The sequence below is a fragment of the Bombyx mandarina genome, chromosome 15 (genome assembly GCF_030267445.1).
Source record: "Bombyx mandarina strain Sakado chromosome 15, ASM3026744v2".
NCBI classification, from domain to species: Eukaryota; Metazoa; Arthropoda; class Insecta; order Lepidoptera; family Bombycidae; genus Bombyx; species Bombyx mandarina.
In genome coordinates, this window is record NC_143221.1 from 3124632 (window position 1) to 3145004 (window position 20373).

At 36.8% G+C, this 20373-nt stretch overlaps 3 protein-coding genes across 6 annotated transcripts in view; 1 reads left to right on the forward strand and 2 right to left on the reverse strand.

Moving 5' to 3' along the window:
• Positions 1–11335, reverse strand: Smyd3 (SET and MYND domain containing, class 3). Of its 2 annotated transcripts, none has more exons than XM_028173848.2 (9): positions 10851–11335; positions 10051–10135; positions 7331–7490; positions 6776–6903; positions 5723–5899; positions 4826–4925; positions 3964–4293; positions 2720–2882; positions 1–1516 (listed from the first exon to the last, which is right to left on the reverse strand). In XM_028173848.2, the coding sequence occupies exons 1-9, from the start codon at positions 10976–10978 to the stop codon at positions 1309–1311; spliced, it is 1479 nt and encodes a 492-aa protein (XP_028029649.2). In that variant the 5' UTR covers positions 10979–11335; the 3' UTR covers positions 1–1308. The 2 variants fall into 2 exon arrangements, with proteins under 2 accessions (XP_028029649.2, XP_028029650.2); XM_028173849.2 differs by having other exon boundaries at positions 10847–11335.
• Positions 11336–12687: 1352 nt separating this feature from the next.
• On the forward strand, positions 12688–14484 carry LOC114242623 (40S small subunit processome assembly factor 1). Of its 2 annotated transcripts, none has more exons than XM_089733099.1 (3): positions 12688–13033; positions 13754–13951; positions 14419–14484. In XM_089733099.1, coding segments are annotated over exons 1-3 (465 nt in total). In that variant the 5' UTR covers positions 12688–12768; the 3' UTR covers positions 14421–14484. The 2 variants fall into 2 exon arrangements, with proteins under 2 accessions (XP_089589225.1, XP_028029665.2); XM_028173864.2 differs by having other exon boundaries at positions 12689–13033; positions 13754–13938; positions 14407–14484.
• A 2028-nt stretch (positions 14485–16512) lies between these two features.
• Positions 16513–20373, reverse strand: part of LOC114242569 (uncharacterized) — a 70147-nt gene continuing 66286 nt past the window's right edge. For both annotated transcript variants that reach the window (XM_028173770.2, XM_089733470.1), the window contains exon 3: positions 16513–19891. In XM_028173770.2, the coding sequence (XP_028029571.2) occupies positions 16682–19891 (3210 nt within the window). In that variant the 3' untranslated portion in view covers positions 16513–16681. The remainder of the gene's footprint in view (positions 19892–20373) is intronic.

A 20373-nucleotide genomic window follows, 5' to 3' on the forward strand; every position in this document is an offset into this window, starting at 1 on the left:
TTATTAATCAAAAGATTTATTTTAAAATGATAATGAACTACAACCACGTTTCGATTATTGCTTACACAGCCTTGTAACTAAAATAATAATTGACTTAATAATAGAACAGCCTTCGTACAGACTGAGGTTCAAATGAATGCTTAATTTTTAAGCTATTGCATAGATTTTATCGCGGGCTTTGAGCGCGGCGACTGAATTAAGAAATTCCGTAACGAAAATAACCGGACACCCCCACTACGCCTCCTATGTAGCTCGCGTTCAACACATTCACACGTTGCGCTTGTGTAGTGTTTGTGAATAAGCGCGCGACCTGACGTCACAGTGCATGCGTATCATGAAAAGTCTGCCCATCTCTCTCTCGCGCGGTCTAGCTGATGAGTGTGAAGGGGACAGTTAATGTTTTGCTTTTATTAATGTTTAATATAGCGTTTTATTATTGTTTTAATCATAAATTATCATTTGCTAATTATAATTGCATAAGTTGATAAAAAATGCTATGCAATAGCTTTACCGCGGCAGTTCCCGAGTGCCACGCGTTGTTTTTTCTAAAACCGTAAAATTTATTTCACTAATCTGTAAATTAATAAAACAGTTTTTATAAAACTCGAATCGTCTCTGTATTACCTGATATGTAAGCTTTTATGTACATCTTCTAAAAAATTCAAAAAAACATTGTGTTGTTTGTGAGTTTTGCGAGGATGCATTCCAATGGATTAGTCTGACCAGGTCCTCGTCACCCTCGAATCTATGGTCTACTAAGCTCCCAGGGTAGCCGAAAACAGGACGAGTTGGCACAACGTTTTGAGGTCGAAACTCATTGATAAGGAGGTCTCGACCCTTACACATAAGGAGCACGACTGAAGGAGGAGAGAGTAGTCACTGGTCCATTAACGTCGTCTCAATAAATGATCGTGTTTATATTTATTAATGTTTGCCTCCTCTCGACTTTTTCTGAGAAGAGCGAATTGACTAAAACTGCCCGTACACATTTGCCATTGCAAAACTAATGACAATTAAAAGTTGTCTATTATAGGAGTTTCCTTAAAATTATTTCTAGTGCTATTCAGTATTTTGTATTTGTATCTGTCAATTCGAAGCTATGCGAGAAAGGGATAGAGCATTATTCGTCGTCATTAACTCCCAATTTAAATTTAATTCTTTAACACACGTACATTTGTACATTGAATTATATTTTTAGTTGAGCTCATTAAAAACCTGACGGTCAAATGATTATTAATATTGAACCAATTATTCAATACACTTAATGAAGGTACCTAGAGCTCTCCACAAATACTGAACGATCAACATTCAATCCGCCTCCGCCATGGCTTGTTGAAGCAAAGGCACCAATTGTTCTCTGTAGAGAGGATGCGATTCTCCGTGAGTTGTCTTTATGATTTTCTCAGCGAGTTTCAGTTGAGCAACGGCCTTTTCCAAATCCATCTTGTACAGCAGGATCTTACCGTACTTCAGATATAACAGGCCCAATAGAGGATTCTTGTCGCCGTGATAAAACCTGTAATGTTTAGGTATCGTTAACTACAGTCGTTTGTATGTTGACTTAGAGGCCGTCTGGGCAATTTTAACACTAATACAGTAGATTGGGGGAAATAGGAACTTGAGGTAGAATAGGGACAAATCTGTGATGCCACAATACTTTTGATGAGTTGTTAGATTTACTGGTGGTAGGACCTCTTGTGAGTCCGCACGAGTAGGTACCTCCGCCCTGCCTATTTCTGCCGTGAAGCAGTAATGCGTTTCGGTTTGAAGGGTGGGGCAGCCGTTGTAACTATACTGAGATCTTAGAACTTATATCTCAAGGTGGGTGGCGCATTTACGTTGTAGATGTCCATGGGCTTCAGTAACCACTTAAGATCAGGTGGGCTGTGAGCTCATCCACCCAGTTCGCGAACAATGGAGAACATCTATCAAGGCTTTAATAAACAAGGATTCCACATGACCACGACTGCTCTGTCAAGAGTAGTCGGACTATAATCATGAGTAAAGCTTTTTTTAATTGCTTAGATGTGAGGACGAGCTCACAGCCCACCTGGTGCTAAGCGGTTACTGGAGCCCATAGAAATCTACAACGTAAATGCGCCACCCACGTTGAGATTTAAGTTCTAAGGTCTCAGTATAGTTACAACGGCTACCTCACCCTTCAAACCGAAACGCATTACTGCTTCACGGCAGAAATAGGCAGGGCGGTGGTACCTACCCGCGCGGACTCACAAGAGGTCCTACCGCTAGTAATCTATACTAATATTATAAAGAGGAAAGATTTGTTTGTTTGTTTGTATTGAATAGGCTCCGAAATTACTCAACCGATTTGAAAAATTATTTCACTGTTTGGAAGCTATATTATTCCCGAGAGACATAGGGTATAATCTTTTTTGAAAAAAAATAGGGATCCTTACTAAAACTCAAATAATATAACCCAAGGTGTAAAAAAAAATACCTAAAATATTCTTTACATCGCGTGCTCTGTGAAAAACTATTGATGATAGAATAAAATAATGTACTACGACTTTGTAGAACACATTATTATTTACAAAGAGTGTCGCGACAGCATATGTCTAACTATTATTATAATTATGCCGCAATAAGAGTTCTATTATTTAAAAAAAAAGCAATGTCGTTGAAATTTTTGCTAAAGACCCGAGTGGCGCCGGAGCGGGCCGCTAGTCTATAATCAGTAATCTGACGTAAAAAGACTGACCTGAAACACGGAATGAGTCGTTCGGCGTATACGCACGCCTTCTCCCACAGCTGCATCTGTATATGAGCCTCGAAGGCGTGGTCCAGAGTCTGAGCGTGCATCACGTTCAAGGGATGCAGCACGCCCTCGTGACGGTCCAGGCAGTAGTTGCAAACGTCCACGTCTATAGTCGAGCAGCTAAGGAACATATTGTTACGGTGGTAAGAGTAACGCCATCTATCGCCGAATAGTCGAACGAATATCGAAACAACGCCATCTATTGACAGATAGCGGAAACTGCGACTAGAGATGTGTGGAACGTTCTCGATAATTCTAGGGATGAGGTATCGGCTATAAAAGCGTTGTAGGGATGGCACGCGGTCGGTCAGTAATCGGAAATACTCGAAGCGAAACAGCGAACGGATCACTCGAAGCGAAACAGCGAACGGATCACCCGAAGCGAAGCGGAACAAGCGAATTGAGAGTTTTAAGGTGTTGAATACAGTTTTAGTTGTACTTTGGTGAAATTTTATTTATCCCGAACCCCAGCGCGTAACAATATTGAAACAATTTCGTAGTATGGTGTAGTAACAAGGTATTGACTGGAGAGTGGGAAGCGAGGTAGTCCCGGTATGCATTTTATTTATTTATTCCTTAATGGCTTTGGGTGGACGAGCTCACAGCTCACCTGGTGTGATTACCGGAGTCCATAGACATCTACAACGTGAATGCTGGAACCCCCCTTGAGATATGAGTTCGAAGGTCTCAGTATAGTTACAACGGCTGCCTCACGCTTCAAACTGAAACGCATTACTTCTTCACGTCAGAAATAGGCAGATGTTAGAAAGATCTCTGGGATTGAGCCGCGTGAGCTACATTCTGAGAAGCTAGAATAACAGCTTGAGGTCACTAGTTGTAGGTAGAAAAAAAAGTAGCTCCGATACTAAGGTAAAGTATTTAAAAGTTCCAATTTGAAGAGTGCATCAGCCGCTACACAATTGTGACTACGACCTCATGTCTCAAGGTGGGTGGCAGCGTACAGGTTGTGATGTCCATCCTATGACTACTCCTGCGAGTTGAATTTACACATTGTTCGTCGCGGTCATTGAAGTAATGACTTGTCTTATTAAAATTATAAAAGTCATTGTAGGTATTCTTAAGGTAGAAAAATAGACGTATATACAGAAGCAATGCGTTTTGGAAGTAGCATTATAAATTGCACAGTTGATTTAACAAAATGTTCAATTTTATTTTTCAAAGGATACATGCCACAGAACTACCCTCCATATTCTTTAAATGTTGTTTGGTGAATTCCATGATTTTAATGAAAGCTTCCACGTGTTTCTCCGTATATTTAGTTCCACATTCTTTGCAATGAACGAATTCGTCGTTATCAATTTCCTCCTTGTCGCATCCGCCATTTTGTTTTTGAAAGTCGCCATTTTGTATACCGTTCGATTCGCTATTTTGCGTTGACCCCTCAGTCACGGGTCGTAAGACGAGCTGACAGTTTTCATTCCAGGTAATCTTTACGGGAGCTCCACAGTTTTCGTTTAAGCATTTGGCGGCGTGAACATATTTAACTTGATTTCCATCTGAAAGCCAACAGCATAATAATATTATACTTTAATAGCCAATTAGGGTGATGGGGTTCGGCTACCCTGCGAATTGTGCTGGAAGCCTTTTATAGTAATAAAAAACAGAAAATAATTCGGCAGAAACAGATTTTTTTTATTATCTAGGTGAATGAATGAGTTCTTGGCTCAGTTTTTGTTTGTGATTACGGGTAAGTGATTACGGGAGCCCATAGACAACACATAAATGCCGCCACTCAGCTTGAGACATGAGGTTAGGCAGACAAAGCCCTATGGTGAAACTTAAATACGTTACGTATAATAAAATCGGGAAAAGCCAGACCAACAGTCATTCGTAAACACATATTGAGTAAGTGTTACATTAGAAAAAATGGTATATGTCTGCGGGATTGGAACCCCGGCACAGTCGCATCGCTCGATACGAATGCACCGGACGTCTTATCTGTTAGGCCATCACGATTCCTAAATATGCCGAGTTAGATCGTTTTAATTTTTTTTTTTTACTGATTAATGTATTATTTAAGGGATTTACCGATGCACCTGTGACAGCCACACAAGAAGTAATAGCTGCTCAACAACTCATTTTGTCTTTCATACGGTGTTTTCATCATGTCGATATAAGATATGCGTATCTGAATGTCCAAAAAAAAAATACGTCATTTTTTATCCATTCGTAGAGTAAAATCGTATAGACTTTCGGGCGTTTATCACTGTAACTTTACGTACTTTGATCACAATTAAATTTCAGAACTAAAAACCTATTTTACATTAACTTAACTTTGCTTTTTAGGCCTTACGAGTAAAATTGTGACTTTTGGCCGTTCATCCCTGTGCCTTTATTTACACAGATCTCAATAAGAGAGGTTTTTGTTGACAACAAAACCTGTCTCGCATTAGATACTTTTTACTCTGCTACACCTAATATTTAGCCAACTTTAAGCACACAAGATACAGTGGTGGACTTTAACATATTAAATGACAGTAATTTGAAGTCAATGTTATGATTCACAGATTCTACCAGCCAATCAAGCAAGATGTAGATTACTATAACCGTATATACTCGATTGAAATTGCTGTTTTTTTATTGCTTAGATGGGTGGACGAGCTCTCAGCCCACCTGATGTTAACTGGTTACTAGAGCCCATAGACATCTATAACGTAAATGCGCCACCCACCTTGAGATATAAGTTCTAAGGTCTCAAGTACAGTTACAACGGCTGCCCCACCCTTCAAACCGAAACGCATTACTGCTTCACGGCAGAAATAAGCAGAGCGGTGGTACCTACCCGCGCGGACTCACAAGAGGTCCTACCACTAGTAAAAATGTACTCTCTTAATCAATCAGCATTTGTTTTGTTGATTTAAGCAATTACCAATTAGCTCTGCTCTGCTCTATCCAAATAGCGAAATAATTAAATAATTTCATCACCTGGTTCCAGTCTAAGTAAGACATGTTTTGTATCGCTCTTATGTTGATTGTCTTTCCGTCAAACGTGACCACAGCGTTTGGTTCGCAACTGTGGTCCACTATGGAGGAAGCCAAATAAATACCGGTACCAATCGAATTCATATCCGTATCTAAGATCATGAAGCTGTTTATCACCATCTGAAATTATTATTACTACTAGCAGACCCGGCCACACGTTGCTGTGGCTAAGGTTTTTGTTTCTAAACAACACGTGGCCGGCTATGCTAATACCAAAAATTAACAATGTAAGAACAATTGCATTTCACTGTATTGCGTTTACTACCAAATAAATGTCACTTATACTTTAGCCTCAGCTACATGTGGTGTTTATAGCATTAAATTGTAGCTTATGTGAAACGTTGGTATTGTTAACACAGCGCCATCTGTGAGATATCAATGTCAGACAGTATTACAATTATCTGTAAAAACGGATTTAAGGCGACATCTGTTTTAGACTTATGAAACTTACAATTAATAACATTTATCAACATAAATAAATAATTTTATTGTTAATTAATAAATATTGCGACCATTAATCGAAATAAAAACCATTCTATGGTCTAAGTTGGAACAAAACACATATTTAAAAAAAGTTAAAATCGGTTCGGTATTTTAGGTGTCCATCGCGGACAAACAACGTGACACGTAATTTATGTATATTAAGATATCCAAAAAAGACAGTGAATCAATCAAACGATCTTTTAAGGCCGGCTCCCCTAACGCCTGTGAGGAATGCATTACTAGCTCAAGGGCAGCTATAATATAATAATTCCAACAACAATTATTTCTTAAGCATACTTGTTGTACTAGTAAATTAGTATTTAGTAAAGATGCAATATCAACCAGAGATAGCTAATGGTCGTATCTCCCCATGCAAACATACAAAATCCAACCAACAATAATTATCAATGCAAACATAATAAAAGCGTATTATAAGCATTCCGTTACACCCCGTATAATATTACATTATTACAGCAGCAAAATATGTTACTATGTTGTAATAATAATACGAACCCGTCCATAAAGCCCCATTAGCTCAACGGTGTTCGGTAGAGAAATGTCTTTTAAAAATTCATACAGCACAACGCATAATGAAGTGAAATGATCCATCCTTTTCTTGTCTGCTTTCAAATTTGGATAATCTAAAAAATATTTGCATATATAACATTCATCATAGTGTTCGCTTAATCATCCAAATTCAACCACACTCAATGTTATCTCAAAACTTACTTAGATTACTTTATGAAAAATTTACTTAATTTAGATTTACTTTTACTATACTATGATACTATGTGACTATACTGAGACCTTAAAACTATATCTCAAGGTGTCTGGCGCATTTACGTTGTAGATGTCTATGGGCTCCAGTAACCGCTTAACACCAGGTGGGCTGTGAGCTCGTCCACACATCTAAGCAATAATTTTTTTTTATTTTATTATTTTCTTATTTTGCTTAAATACAATTACTTAAATTGAAATATAAATATACTGTATACATTATTAGTTTTCTTGATCTTGATATGATGTGGATATAGCATCCAATACCATCAATCACTCATGTAAACTTACGTGACATAAGATCCTTCCACATTCTAAATGATGTAGCCGAATAAAAAGACCTAAACGAGTGTCCATCGCCCCGGTTCAACCTGTTGATGATCTTTGCCAGCATTCGTGCGCCATCAGGGATTACTTTTGGCGCGACTCGTTTGAGATTAGGGCACTCCCACTGTAAATAAAAAAATAAAGATTAATCGACTTTTGAAATTGTCACATTAGCAGTATATTTTTTCTTATTGATGAAAATAGGCATACAAATATATTGTAAATGCCACCGCCCACCTTTTCTCCCTCTACCTATTCGCTGGTAGCCTAAGACGCTATTTCAGCTATGCCGGAACGAGTAGGTGAGCTCACGTTTTCAACCTGAGAGAATTTGCTAACATTAGCCCTAGCAAGAGCAGTACTTCGCAGAATCTACTACCGGATCGGAATCGCCACCCACTGAGAAAAACCGGCGAGAAACTCAGCAGGCTCTATGAATTAGTTCGTTCGTTAGACGAATTCTTCGTCGTAATCGACGAGTTCGATGTGGACGGTGACCGGTGCTTGAAGAACCTTTAAGCACCGAGAGTGAATCCGGAGGATCCGACAAGACATGTTTCGGGCGACGGTGGCTTTGCTTTGTCCCGTCGCGGTCGGATAAAACCACCCACTTGTGTGTTTAGTGCGAGTTTTTTAACGTTCTCGATAGCGTAAAAGTTAAGTCAAATTTGTATGGAGTTGGAACGTTTGCCTACGTTTACCGCTACTCCCACTAAGTACACTGATGTAAGGTGAACGTCCCAGTTTTCATTGATTAATAGTTTGAACTCTTATAACCAAACAGCACGAATGCTTGGCTGCTGAAATAGGTAGAATGGTGTAGCCAACTACTGTCTGTTTAAATATTGTTATTCACAAATGTCGTCTGTGAGATTAGATTAAATATCTAATTAATCTGAAAAATCAACGTGTTTAATACGTCATATTTTATGCAGTAAGAGTTGATCTGCTATCCATGGTTCAATTATTGAAAAAAAAAAGCTGTGAATGTCGACATTTTCGTTTTTTATATTTAAAGAATTTAAGTTCAATTAGGTAGTTATTGACCAGAGAGAAACATGAAATATAGTCATGAATCGTTACTATAAACATTGATACAAACCAATTTCTAGTCACGCAACTATAAATACGTATGGACTTGCAGAAATAGATTTTAGCACCGCAGTTATAGTAAGACGATTATAGAGCTCAGGAAATGGCAACAAGCCATGAAATTCATTCACATCATTGAATAATGTATGTTGAATTAATTTGAATCAGCTGATGGCTTGAGATTTTCAGTTTATTACACCAGTGGCAGCTTATGTTGTATTAGCATTGTTTGGTACTTTTTGATTAGTTTTTGACTGACAAATTTTTAAATTGTCTAATTTATTTCTTAGATGCTGACGGCCGATCATGTTACAAGCATGAATGTGCAGCTACCAATATCATACATAAATTACGATTTAAATTTTGTAGAGTATATGTTCATGAATAAATAGAATTAAGACTTCATTATGCCATAACATTACCTACCTTATGTCTAGCCGCTCATCTTGTCTGCACTTTTTTCTTATTATAACGTGAGCACAACCACATAAAATTCCTAGCTATCTGTATTATAAATGAGCTAATGACATAATTCACTAACAAAATTTTTTGAATCTTTTCCAAGTGCTATTTGCAAATTGTAGCAGTGATTAATGTTTATCATTTACGTAATGTGTTGCGAAATTTTTGCAGCTTTTCACTCTTTAAATGTTTTATGTAAATCTAGGAATTTAAAATTGAGGAATCGGTAAAGAATGGTATTGCTGAGCAATGTGCTTGTGAACTTTATTATGCAAACAGTTGCCAAGCACAAAAAGTGGAAGAGAAAAGAGTACATTCAATCTTATGAGAGAGATTTTCCCTCTTAGAGAAAACTATTCGTAAAATAAACAATATTCCAAGTGTGAAAAAACAATGGTACTATTTTCACTTACATGGTATGGTAAATGTAATAAGAACTTGTGGTGACAGTGTATTTCATAATACCTTTAACTGTAGATACTATGTTAGTGAAATAAAACAGATGACATTTTTTTTTAAGTTGTTTTATTTAGTTTTAATGAGTCAGACATGATAAAAACAAATTTTATGGTTTAATCTCATGATTTTTTAATGTAATGGTAATTTGTGGTTAGAAGTGGTGTGTGGTAGAAGATGACCATGAAAATGATTAGAAACATCGAAAATAATAAAATGACGATTAAAAATGCAGATTTTAAGCCATAAAAATAGTTTTAATTTCAGTTTAATTTAGTTTGTGTTGGTTTAACTTCTGGAAAATAACCTTTTTGTTGTATAAAAAATGGCTTCATGACCCAACTGCTTCCCATCCTTAAAACTCAGGGAAGAGACTCTAATGTATTCTAACAATGATTTTCTTATTAAAATCATACGAAATCTCAATTCAAATTAAGTTTAATACAGTCCAAATTTGTCCAATATTAAGTTTATTCAATGTAAGGATCTAACATCAAGATCTGTAGACTAATTTCACTATTCTGATGTATCAATTACATGTTAGCACTTTCAAAAGAAGGTTATCATTTGTATCAATCGGAATACAACTTTAATATTTATGAGCAGGATGAGGGCAAGAAGATTGTACATTGTTTTTGTTTATTTGTTAATTTTATATAAAATGAGGATTTTACCTTGTGATCTCCCCACGCGTCTTTCTGACAAGATCTTCCACAGTAATAAACAAATTGACATCCTGAACATTTTAGGAGTTTGACTCTGAAATCACAAAATATTTTCCAATTAAAATTACTAAGACCATCCAAAAATTATTAATTTAAAGTATTGTGTTTCTGTTTAATGTGTAATCTGCTATTTATATATAATTATCTACACCTTCTCTTGATTATTATAATACTTTGAATAATTATTTATGATACTTTTGGACCTGTAACTAAAACAACCTCTACAACCATGAGTTGTACGATATTTATAGCGTACCAAATATCATAAAACTTAAATTGGAAGCCTAAAATGAGCAAAATATGTAGTTAGAATGGGAGACTAGAATGCGGAAGCAAATACTATTTGTCAAGCCCAATGGCCACAGAAGTTGTGGCAGGTACAAATGGTTAGATGGCAGGACTAACATGACTAGCAGGACCTCAGGAGCAGATCTTCAAAATATAATTATCATAACATTACAGTTTTTAAATTTTGAAATAAATTATGAATTTATTACGTTTGTCACAAGAAGTACTTGAAACATTGAAAAGAATATAATAAGAATAAAAATATTAAATGCGATATTAAATCATAAAAGTAGTTTTAATTATATAAATTACTGCTAACTGCAACTTAATAAATGCCTCTCATTTTTAATTCGCATTACAATATATTTCAGTTACAAATTAAATGTTCTATGTATTTACTCTAAAACATTTTTATATTTTAGTTTTTATGTAAGGTATAGTTTACTTTGCTACTTACGTACTTTTCTAAGCAATTATCACATCGGTTTCCTTGTTCTTTGGACGATAATACATAAGCGAACGGTTGCTCTGACAACAAAAGATCTCCAGGTTTTATTTCAGAACTTGTATTTCTGAATTTGCTCCTCATTTCCTCAACCACGTCATTAATTATATATTTCTAGATTAAATTGTACAGAATGTTTTAGAGGAATGTAAATTAATTTCCAATTTTTAAATAGTCTACTTCGAGTGCTGTTGAAGTAGGAAATTTTGTAAGCGGCCTCGCTCGCTACCTGGCGTTCTAAAAATACAATTCTCAATATCGGTTACATTATATTTAGAAAAGACACGACCGCAATCATCACTTGGTACATCAGAAGTAGAAACAAACAAAAACTGAGTTCCTATTTTTAGAGACAAACATTTTTTATAAATATATCTCCTTTGACATTTGGACATTTTATGATTTTGGACGTCTGTTGCATTGTGACAGCTGACAAATACTGATAATTTATATTTTCTAATTGAACAGGCACAGACTGTATAAGCCATTCTACAAATAAATTTGCAGTATTAACTAAAAAGGCCTTGTTAATTAAAAAGTAAAAATGTATGTAACAAAAAGAAAGATATTTTCTTAACGTAGTACTTGAACATTATGTTTCTTAAGAGCTATTATGAGTTTCTTCGCTATATAGTTCGGTATTTGAGTTAAAATGTTTTTTTTTTCAAGTGGCGGTGGTCGTAAGCTAGTTCAGACGTTCGACGATTTTAGGGTATGATAACGAAATCTTTCAGCAAAGTATTACTTCTTCTTTTAATCTGTTCTATGAATTTAAATTTAGCATGGGATGAAATAAAGTGTCAGTGGACTAGAAATAGAATTACAGCAAAACGAAAAATATACAGACAGAGAATTAAAAAATGCAGTAGTTAAGACAAAAATAGAGATAATAAAAGCGAAGCCGCTTCACGGTCAATTACAAAGCAGTACTAGAAAAAGGAAATATCGACAGAGACCAATCCTTACAATGATTCAAAAGGCAACCGGTGTCTCCAGCATTGGAATCAGCTATATTTGTAATTCAAGATCAGGCAGTGGTGACCAGACAACATGAAAGAGACATAATGAAACGCCAAGTTGATGGTAGGTGTCAGTTATGCTGCATTAAAAACGAGACCACACAGCGCATTGTCTCAGGATGCGAAAAGCTTGCTGGCACTTATTACACCAAAAGGCATAAAAACATAGTGCAATATGTTTTCTAGTCGCTAGCTAAAAAGCATGCGTTTCAGGTCTCCGACCTGTGGTGGCGAGAACACCTTACGCAGCTGCAGGTTAAGGAGAATGAAGGTGCAAAAATAATATGGGAGATAACGGTTCAAACTGACGTTACAATAGTTCACAATATTTATATAAACAAAACCGACAACAAAACATACCTCATAGATGTAACAGTTCCCTCAGACTACAATATAGGAGCAAAAGAAATCGAAAAGCTAAAGTAAATACCATGCACTCAAAACCAAAATAACCAGATTATGGAAAACACACACAGAAATAGTACCAATAGTAATAGGAGCAACCGGAGTAATAGCCAAAAGCCTACAGAAATACATAAAGAAATTAGATGCGAACATCAACACACACATCATGCAGAAACAAGCTGCCATACACACAGTCACCATCATCATGAAAGTCTTGGGAGATACGGTCTTCGTAGGAGGGGAAACCTTTCCCTGAGAGTCTCGGGGCGGGAGCTCAGTAAACCGAGCCTAGAGTTCGAGTAGAGAAACATAATATAAGGCTGTATGGTATGTGGTATGACACTTTTGCCTTTCCAGTTAGAAAAATAAAACTACTATACTTCTTGTTTTCATTTAAATAATGCACCAATAACCTACAAAAAAAAAGAAAAACTAATAAAAATAGTTGAAATGTCACTTATAATTACCAAAGCTGCTCTGGCACTAAACAATGCTGAAGAAAATTTTAAAGTCGTGGAGTTTGAGTCCTACAAACCGAAACAGAAGAAATTAGCAGAGAAGGATGAAAAAAATCTTCCCAGAACAGAAACTGGACAATATTCAAAGAAGGACTTGGAATTGAAGAAGATTCGCCATGAAGTTGTTAAATTTGGAATGTCCGGTTTTGATCCTACGAAAAAAGAAGAAGCTAAAATTGCTCTTATGGTTAGTCTAGGTTAGTACATTAACATTCTGTATTGATTTTGTTCCCTACTGAGTCGCTGGTAGCATAAAGAGCTACTTTAGCCACTCTCGAACCAATAGGAGAGCTCACGTGCTCAATCTGAGAGGATTTGCTAACAGAACGCCAGAGCAGTGCTATGCTCAATCTACCACTGGATCTGAATCATGACACACCGAGGAGATCCAGTGTATGAGAAACTCTGTTTGTGGGATAAATATGTGGTGTTTTATAGTGAATGTAAAATAATATTTTGACCATATTTTCTCTTTTACTCTTATCAATCATCTATCTATCATTCAAAAGTCTTGAGAGTTACTTTGAAGGGAAAAATAGCTGTTGACATGTGATATCTCTAAATTATCCAATTTGTCAAATGAGTTGTTATACATCATATTTAACAGACCAAGAAATCCAATTTTCTTTTTACATAAATATGCCAATGGTAAAAATAAACTTCAAGATGAAATAATGAAGAATTAAACAGTTTTGTAATAGTAAAAATTATGTGGACACACAAAAAATTTTAAATTTTTAATTGAAATTTAAGAATTGTTTTGGATATAATTCCAACAACAAAAAAGGAGGATGTATTTTAGTGCATTTAGTGTAATTGATATATTACAAATAAGATTATAAGTATAGAAGTTAGTCTGAGATTCACTAGTTACTAAATTATCACATGAATGAAAGTTCAATATAATGTTTTTTTAGGGGCGAAACCACCGAAAAGACAATATATAAACTACAAAGAGCTAATGCAGAAAAGAAAAGAAGAAAAACTAAAAAATTTAGAAGAGAAACAGCTAATGATTGCTAAAAGTGTCCTCAAAACTGGCGGTAAAAAGAAAAAACCAGCCAACAATGATGTTGGACACTTCCTCAGTGGATATGGCAAGGTACAAACAAAATGTGTTTTTTACTTGAAAGAGAACATTTTTACTAGCAGTTTTCTTGGGTAACACCCATTCTAAAATTGACTGGGATATTGGTTTGTATTTTTTAATAATAACCTTATTACAAGTGGAGAATTTTGAAATATAAATTTTATAATTTTGAGTGAGTGGCTCACACTTCATAAGTGCTTACCAGAGCCCATATACATAATAATATGTGTCCACTTAAAGACATAAGATGGAAGTCCTCATGGCAGAAATAGGTAATAAGGTGATCTTCATGAAGATTTTGTAATGCTAACTTACACATTATCAAACCAAAGTATCATACCAATGATATAATAATATTTAAGATCTTACAGCCAATACTTCCCCAAGTTACCAATGACAACAAGAAATAATGTTAAATGTTGCAAGTAAACTAGATAGTAAAATTTAAGTTTCTCAATGGATATGTTTAATTTTTTTCAGGTACAAAAAAAGGATTTGAAAAAGGATGAGAAAAACTTAAAAAAGAAGAAAAAGAAAAATAAATGATTTTAAAACGTATAGCTATTGTTTATATCAAATATACCCAAAAGACTGTGTTGTTAAATTTTCTATTTCTAACACATTTCTAATTAACACGTAAATTAAAAAAAACGTTGTCTAAAAGCATTGACATCTACTTAGTAATAGTAAAAGAAAAAGAAAAAGGGGGACTGTACTTGTATCTGATATAATATTAATTAAAAGTTAAAGTGGAGTGGAAACACTAGTACATAACTCTACCTAATGTTCATTTTGTAATGAGGAAAATCCTGTTATAAAATGCACTGCTATACGCCTGTCCTATTCGATTCAATAATCGGCAAAGAAAATTTGCATTTTGAAATTAAATTAGAGTGGAAAAACTAACACCTATACCTGTTGGAGTATTTCCACTTTCGGGTAGTGACATGGTAAGCGGGCGGTCTTCGTAAGTCAATAAAACCAGAAATGAACTCAGAGCGTATATCACGCAGGAGCGTTCTGTCCGACACGGCGCGGCGACTCGCTCGCTTCTGAGCTCGTTTTTTTTCTTTTTCTTACCTAAGCTGAGAGCCTTGAGAGGCTATTTCAGCGTAACCCTAACGTTTGTAGGTGAGCTCACGGGGCTCAAACCTGACGACGATGCTAACACGAACCCTAGCAAGAGCCGTGCTTCGCAGAATCTACCACCGGATCGGAAACGCGACCCACTGAGAAGATCCGGCGAGAAACTCAGTGGGCTGTGTCTGGGAGTTAATTTACTCGTCGAGCCCTTCGTCGCAAGCGACGGGTTCGACGAGGACGGTGACCGGTGCTTGAAGTACCTAGAAGCACCGTTAGTAGATCGGGAGGATCCGAGATGACGTGTTTTGGGCGACGTCGACTGCTTTCCATTCTGTCCGCAGGATCGGGAATGTAGTTACCGGCGGCCACGATGAGAGGGTTCTCGTGTCGTGCCGCTTTATCGAAGTGGCGCATCGACGCCGACTGGAGATACTTACTGATGGACTCTAAGTCCAGGTCGTCATGGAGGTCGACGTTCCTGACGAACCACGGGGCTCCGACGGCTATCCTGCAAAAACGGGATTGAATAATTTGGAAGGATTTTAAGTGAGTGCGGGCCGCGTGAGCGAACACTACACTTGCATAGGTCATGCGCTCGAGAGACAACAACGGAGCGTTTTTATAGCAAGGTATCGTGGTGGGACGATGTTGTTTACGATTCTTATCTTGCACGTGTTGTGTTCGATGAATGCTTGCACCTGTTGTTTGTCGTCCCATCTTTATTAGTCATGAACTAATGGTTTATAAAAACACGCGCCGACATACCTACATAACCAAGCTTAGCTTATTATCCATGTTTAAGGTTCATTACTATTCTATGTATAAATTTCTAAGTATTTTACAATATTTGGGCAATTAATTCACAGGCAACCTTGAAGTGGCACAACTTGTGCTGTGTTACCACATGTGAGGTAGATGTTTCAGTAGCGTTGAATAAATTTATGATAGATGATTACTGCATAATTACAAGTCCCACAGACTTAATCCATGAGTGCTCAAATTACTCCCTTTGTGCCTTACACAACGGGTGGTCCCTTTTTGTAAATTATCATGTAAGATCCACTGGTTCAGCACAATCTGACGCTTCAGGGCTCTAGTAGTCAGTATTATATTTTTCCTTTGAGGTATTTCGACACAGAGAATGAGGTAGTTGCACATAGAATCCATTATCATCCATTCATCTATTTAAAATGAATCAACTTTTGGAAAATCGTGAGGGTAGGTAATCATTTTAGTTGCCAAAAGCCATTATGAACAAAAACTTATCGACTATAAATACGGAAATGGTGAAGAGTTGAACTGCACGTAAAAATGTTTTTTTATGATGTCTAATATTGCAGTTTGGTGTGTAATAGTGAATGGTGGCTTTCAACTGTGGAGACCTGAACCTCCAACGCGGTTTCCGAGCTTAGGGAGCGCGTTCACTAATATGCCTGTAACCTAAGTTAATTCAAAAAATACATCTAAAGAAATTCGTCGTTTCCAGGTACAATAAAACAAACATTTCTAATGTTAAATATTTTATGATTGAAAAATAACTAGGTACAATAAAGTATGTATGTACAATATAAATACACAAGTACATTAAAATATTATGCCGGCAAGTTCATTTATTTATACAATAAATAATAGTAAAGTGTAATATTTCATTAAAATTATAAATCATCGTTAATTAAACGTAAGGTTCAAAGTATTTAATGGCAGTCGTCATTGATTTTTCGTTGATTTTGTTCGTTGTTATCGGATTCTTAACCCTCATTTTGATATCTTTAGGCTTCAAAACACTCTTGTGGTTAGCACTAGGAGGCCTCATTCCGAGATAAATTCTATTTGCTGTAAATAACGACTTAGAGCTAAGACCAGAAGTCTCCAGGAAGAAATCGAAAGAGCTTTTCGTTTTAGCTGCATTCTTTTCGTGATTGCTTATAACCATTCTTGGTTCGCATTTAACGGTATTGTAAGAACCGCTGTTGCTTCCGGACGAGTTACTAGACTCAATGTCCGAATTCCTTACAGATTCAGTCTCTAAATTTTCAATATTCGATAGGAGATCAGGTTTATTGGATAGTTTAGCGTTTTTGGACGAGGGTCTGTTTGCAGATCCCTCATTGTTATCAAAAAACGACTCGCTAGCATTGTCATCGTTATTTTCAGTATTATGCTGAATTTCTTTTTCAGGTACATTCGTGAGGTGTTCGGTCACCATATCTGATATAGACCCATCGCTGCTGCCAGAGCTAATGCGATATTCCTCTGCAACGATACTGCCTAGTTCATCGTCTATCTTAAATTCTTCGAAGTTTTGAGACAAATCGAACTTGTCAATGTCATCAAAGTATTCAGCTTTATGCAATTCCCCATTAGATTGATTTCTTTCAGGTCCCCGATTGAACTGACGATCTAAGTCGGTTAAATTGATTTGTTTGCCGCCGATTTTCACCCCTTTATTAATTTCAGTCAATATAGAAGAAACACTATTGCCCATCTGTATAGAAGCACGGGGCTCTAGTTTTGGCTGCAGTGCGTGCATTGAAAAATTACTCAAGTAATCATCAGCACTACGATTGAAGGTTCCAGTTTGATCTTCATTCGGTTTCTCGTCTTCGTCGGGAATTATAATTTCAGTGACTTGAGGAAGTTTAGGAATGTCATTGTCGCTCGATTTGTTTTGAATTCTGGGCAGGGACACTACCTTAGCGACGCTGTTCTTTTGGTTTTTCACGTGAACAGGGTATTGTTCGCTGTGAATCTCAACCGTTGGCTGTGTGAGTAGCAACTCTCTCTTGCCATTACTGACTACTGGAACATTTATCTCTGAAATGGAGCAGTAGTCCGGTTCTATAGTGTTCGTAGTTGCCACTTGTCCCACTTTTCTCATCTTAACGTCTGCAACCCGTTGATTAGCCGCAACGGCTTCAGAGTCTAACGGTTCTGTCATCGATTTGACAGTGTTTCCGGTTTTCCATTTAGCCGAAAGGTTCTTTGGTTTAGGCGGCAGTGCGGGAGGCGTTCGTGGCACTTTCCTTTTGTTGAATATCTTCATGGAGCCCGGTTCATTCTCCGATCTTCTATCTTGTGGGGTATTGTTTCGATTTTCAATGCTAGCCGCGATATTTTTCACAATGGAGCCTCGTATTTTAGGTACATTTGTATTGTCATCAGATTGCAGTGAACGTGGTAGTGGCATCGGTTTTACGTCGTTTGTTTTAGTAATAATAGGTTCATATTCGTTACTGTATATACTTTGCACTTCATATTGGAAACCTTGAACAGTGTTAGGTACTTCGTAGCTATGTTCGGAGGCCGTTTCTAAGCTGAATTTGACGATTTTGTTGGCACGTTTTTCAGCACGCGGTAAAGTATGATTGGTCATGTTGGATCTAACTTTTTCATCATACGATATGCTGTTGAGTGTTGAAAACTGAACTCGTTTTGTAGAAGCTTTCGGGCTCGGCACCTCACTCGATTTAGAGTTATCGTTACTGCTGTCATCTAAGGAGTTTTGAAGCAAAATTTGATTAACGCACTCCAAAACAGGATTGTTTTTGTATATTTCATTTGGCGGGCACTCGTCAGCGTCACTGGTGCTGGCGTACCAGTTTTCATTGATATCAGCATTTTCAGCTTGCTTGCTCAAGCTCGATTCTAAGCTATTGTTTTCATTTTCGAAACATGAGTCATAAATTTCATTACCTCTGCTTCTTAATATTTTATTGCAAAGAACTTCGTTTTGAGCTGATACAACATCTGTTATTGGGATTCCGCCATGAAAACTAGACGTTAAGAGATCATCAGTAGATTTCGATTTATAATGTAGAGTTGATTTGCGTTCCATACATTCGGACTCTTGTTCTTGGTCACTGACATTACAGTACCACGGTTTTTCTTGTTTCTCTTCGTTAAGCACATTGTTGAGGAAAAGTTGTCTATTTGCTTTGATTTCATCAGACGCCTGTCTTTTGATACCGTGCATTACTTCCATCTTAGCAGAATAGGTTTTGACTCCATCAGCGATTTTACTATCTAATTCCTTTTTTGCAGCTTCACCGATGAGTTGGTCGATTTTAAGAGAAGCTTTTCGGATGTCGTTTGCTATTTGATTTGCGGTAACGTCATGCTCGTCTTGATTAATTTGGTAGCCCATAGATTCTTCAGCGCTGCTACTGTTATTAACTTGAGCACCGTAATTCTTCTGGGGATTTTCATGGTACTTATTATTTTTTCGGCCAGAATATTTTCTCGATCTCCTGAAGACGTCTCGTCTGACAAATGCTTGTTTGTTTTTGATAAAAGTACCTTTGCTACCGAGACTGGTGCAATTGCCTTCTTCGCTGGAACTAGTGTTGTAGACCAGTTCCGATTTAGGTAGTTGAAAGCTTTTACTTAGTCTAGTGTTTTTCTGGAAGGCAGGTGGGGAATTCCTTTCACGATAACTACAACTCCTTACAAAATTATTTTGGAACCTGGAGTCTGTGCTCTCCAAGCTTTGGAACTCTGGATCAGTCTCAATATTAGTTTGTTCACTAGTGAATCCGAGGATTTGTTGGCAGTTGCTGCAGTAGGATTTACGCGCTTTTAACTTGCCGATTTCTTCTTGTTGTGCCTTAATTATTTTTTCTTTTTGTTGAAGTGCCACGTGTATCTGCTTCTGTTCTCTGGTAAGACGCGATTCCAATAGAACCAATGAACGTAGAACCAAAGCTAATTGGTCTTGCCTCATCCGCCTTTCTTGCACAGCTTGTTTATCCCTTTCGACAAGTGCTTGATTGGCTTCGACCAGTTGATGTCTTTGTTTGAGGACCGACTCTGATTGCTGTTGAAGCGCGTTCCTGACGGCGTCCAACTCCCGCCGGAGCTCCATCGCTTCTGAACTGCTATCCATCTGGAAGAATAGAAAATGTTCATGAAAAAAAAGAACAGTTATATTGAAAATTAATCACTACATAGTATAAAACAAAGTCGCTTTCTCTGTCCCTATATCCCTATGTATGCTTAAATCTATAAAACTACGCAACGGATTTTGATGCGGTTTTCTTTAATAGATAAAGTGATTGAAGAGGAAGGTTTATATGTATAATAACATCCATTAAATAGTGGAGAAATCAATAATAAATTTCTGTTTCCGAAGCGAAGCGAGGGCGGGTCGCTAATTACTATAATAATAATAATGACAGAAATAACCCGAGGAACATCAAAAGAAATTACGACAGTCATTTTTTTGTACCTAAACAGATTAAAGTTGCTTAGTAAAATGTCAAGAACGATTTGGATACCGTTTTAAAAGAAACTATTGTCATTAATGATGATGCGCCATTGATCGACGAATGTGTTTCTTAATGATCACTATCTTTGTAAATATAACAA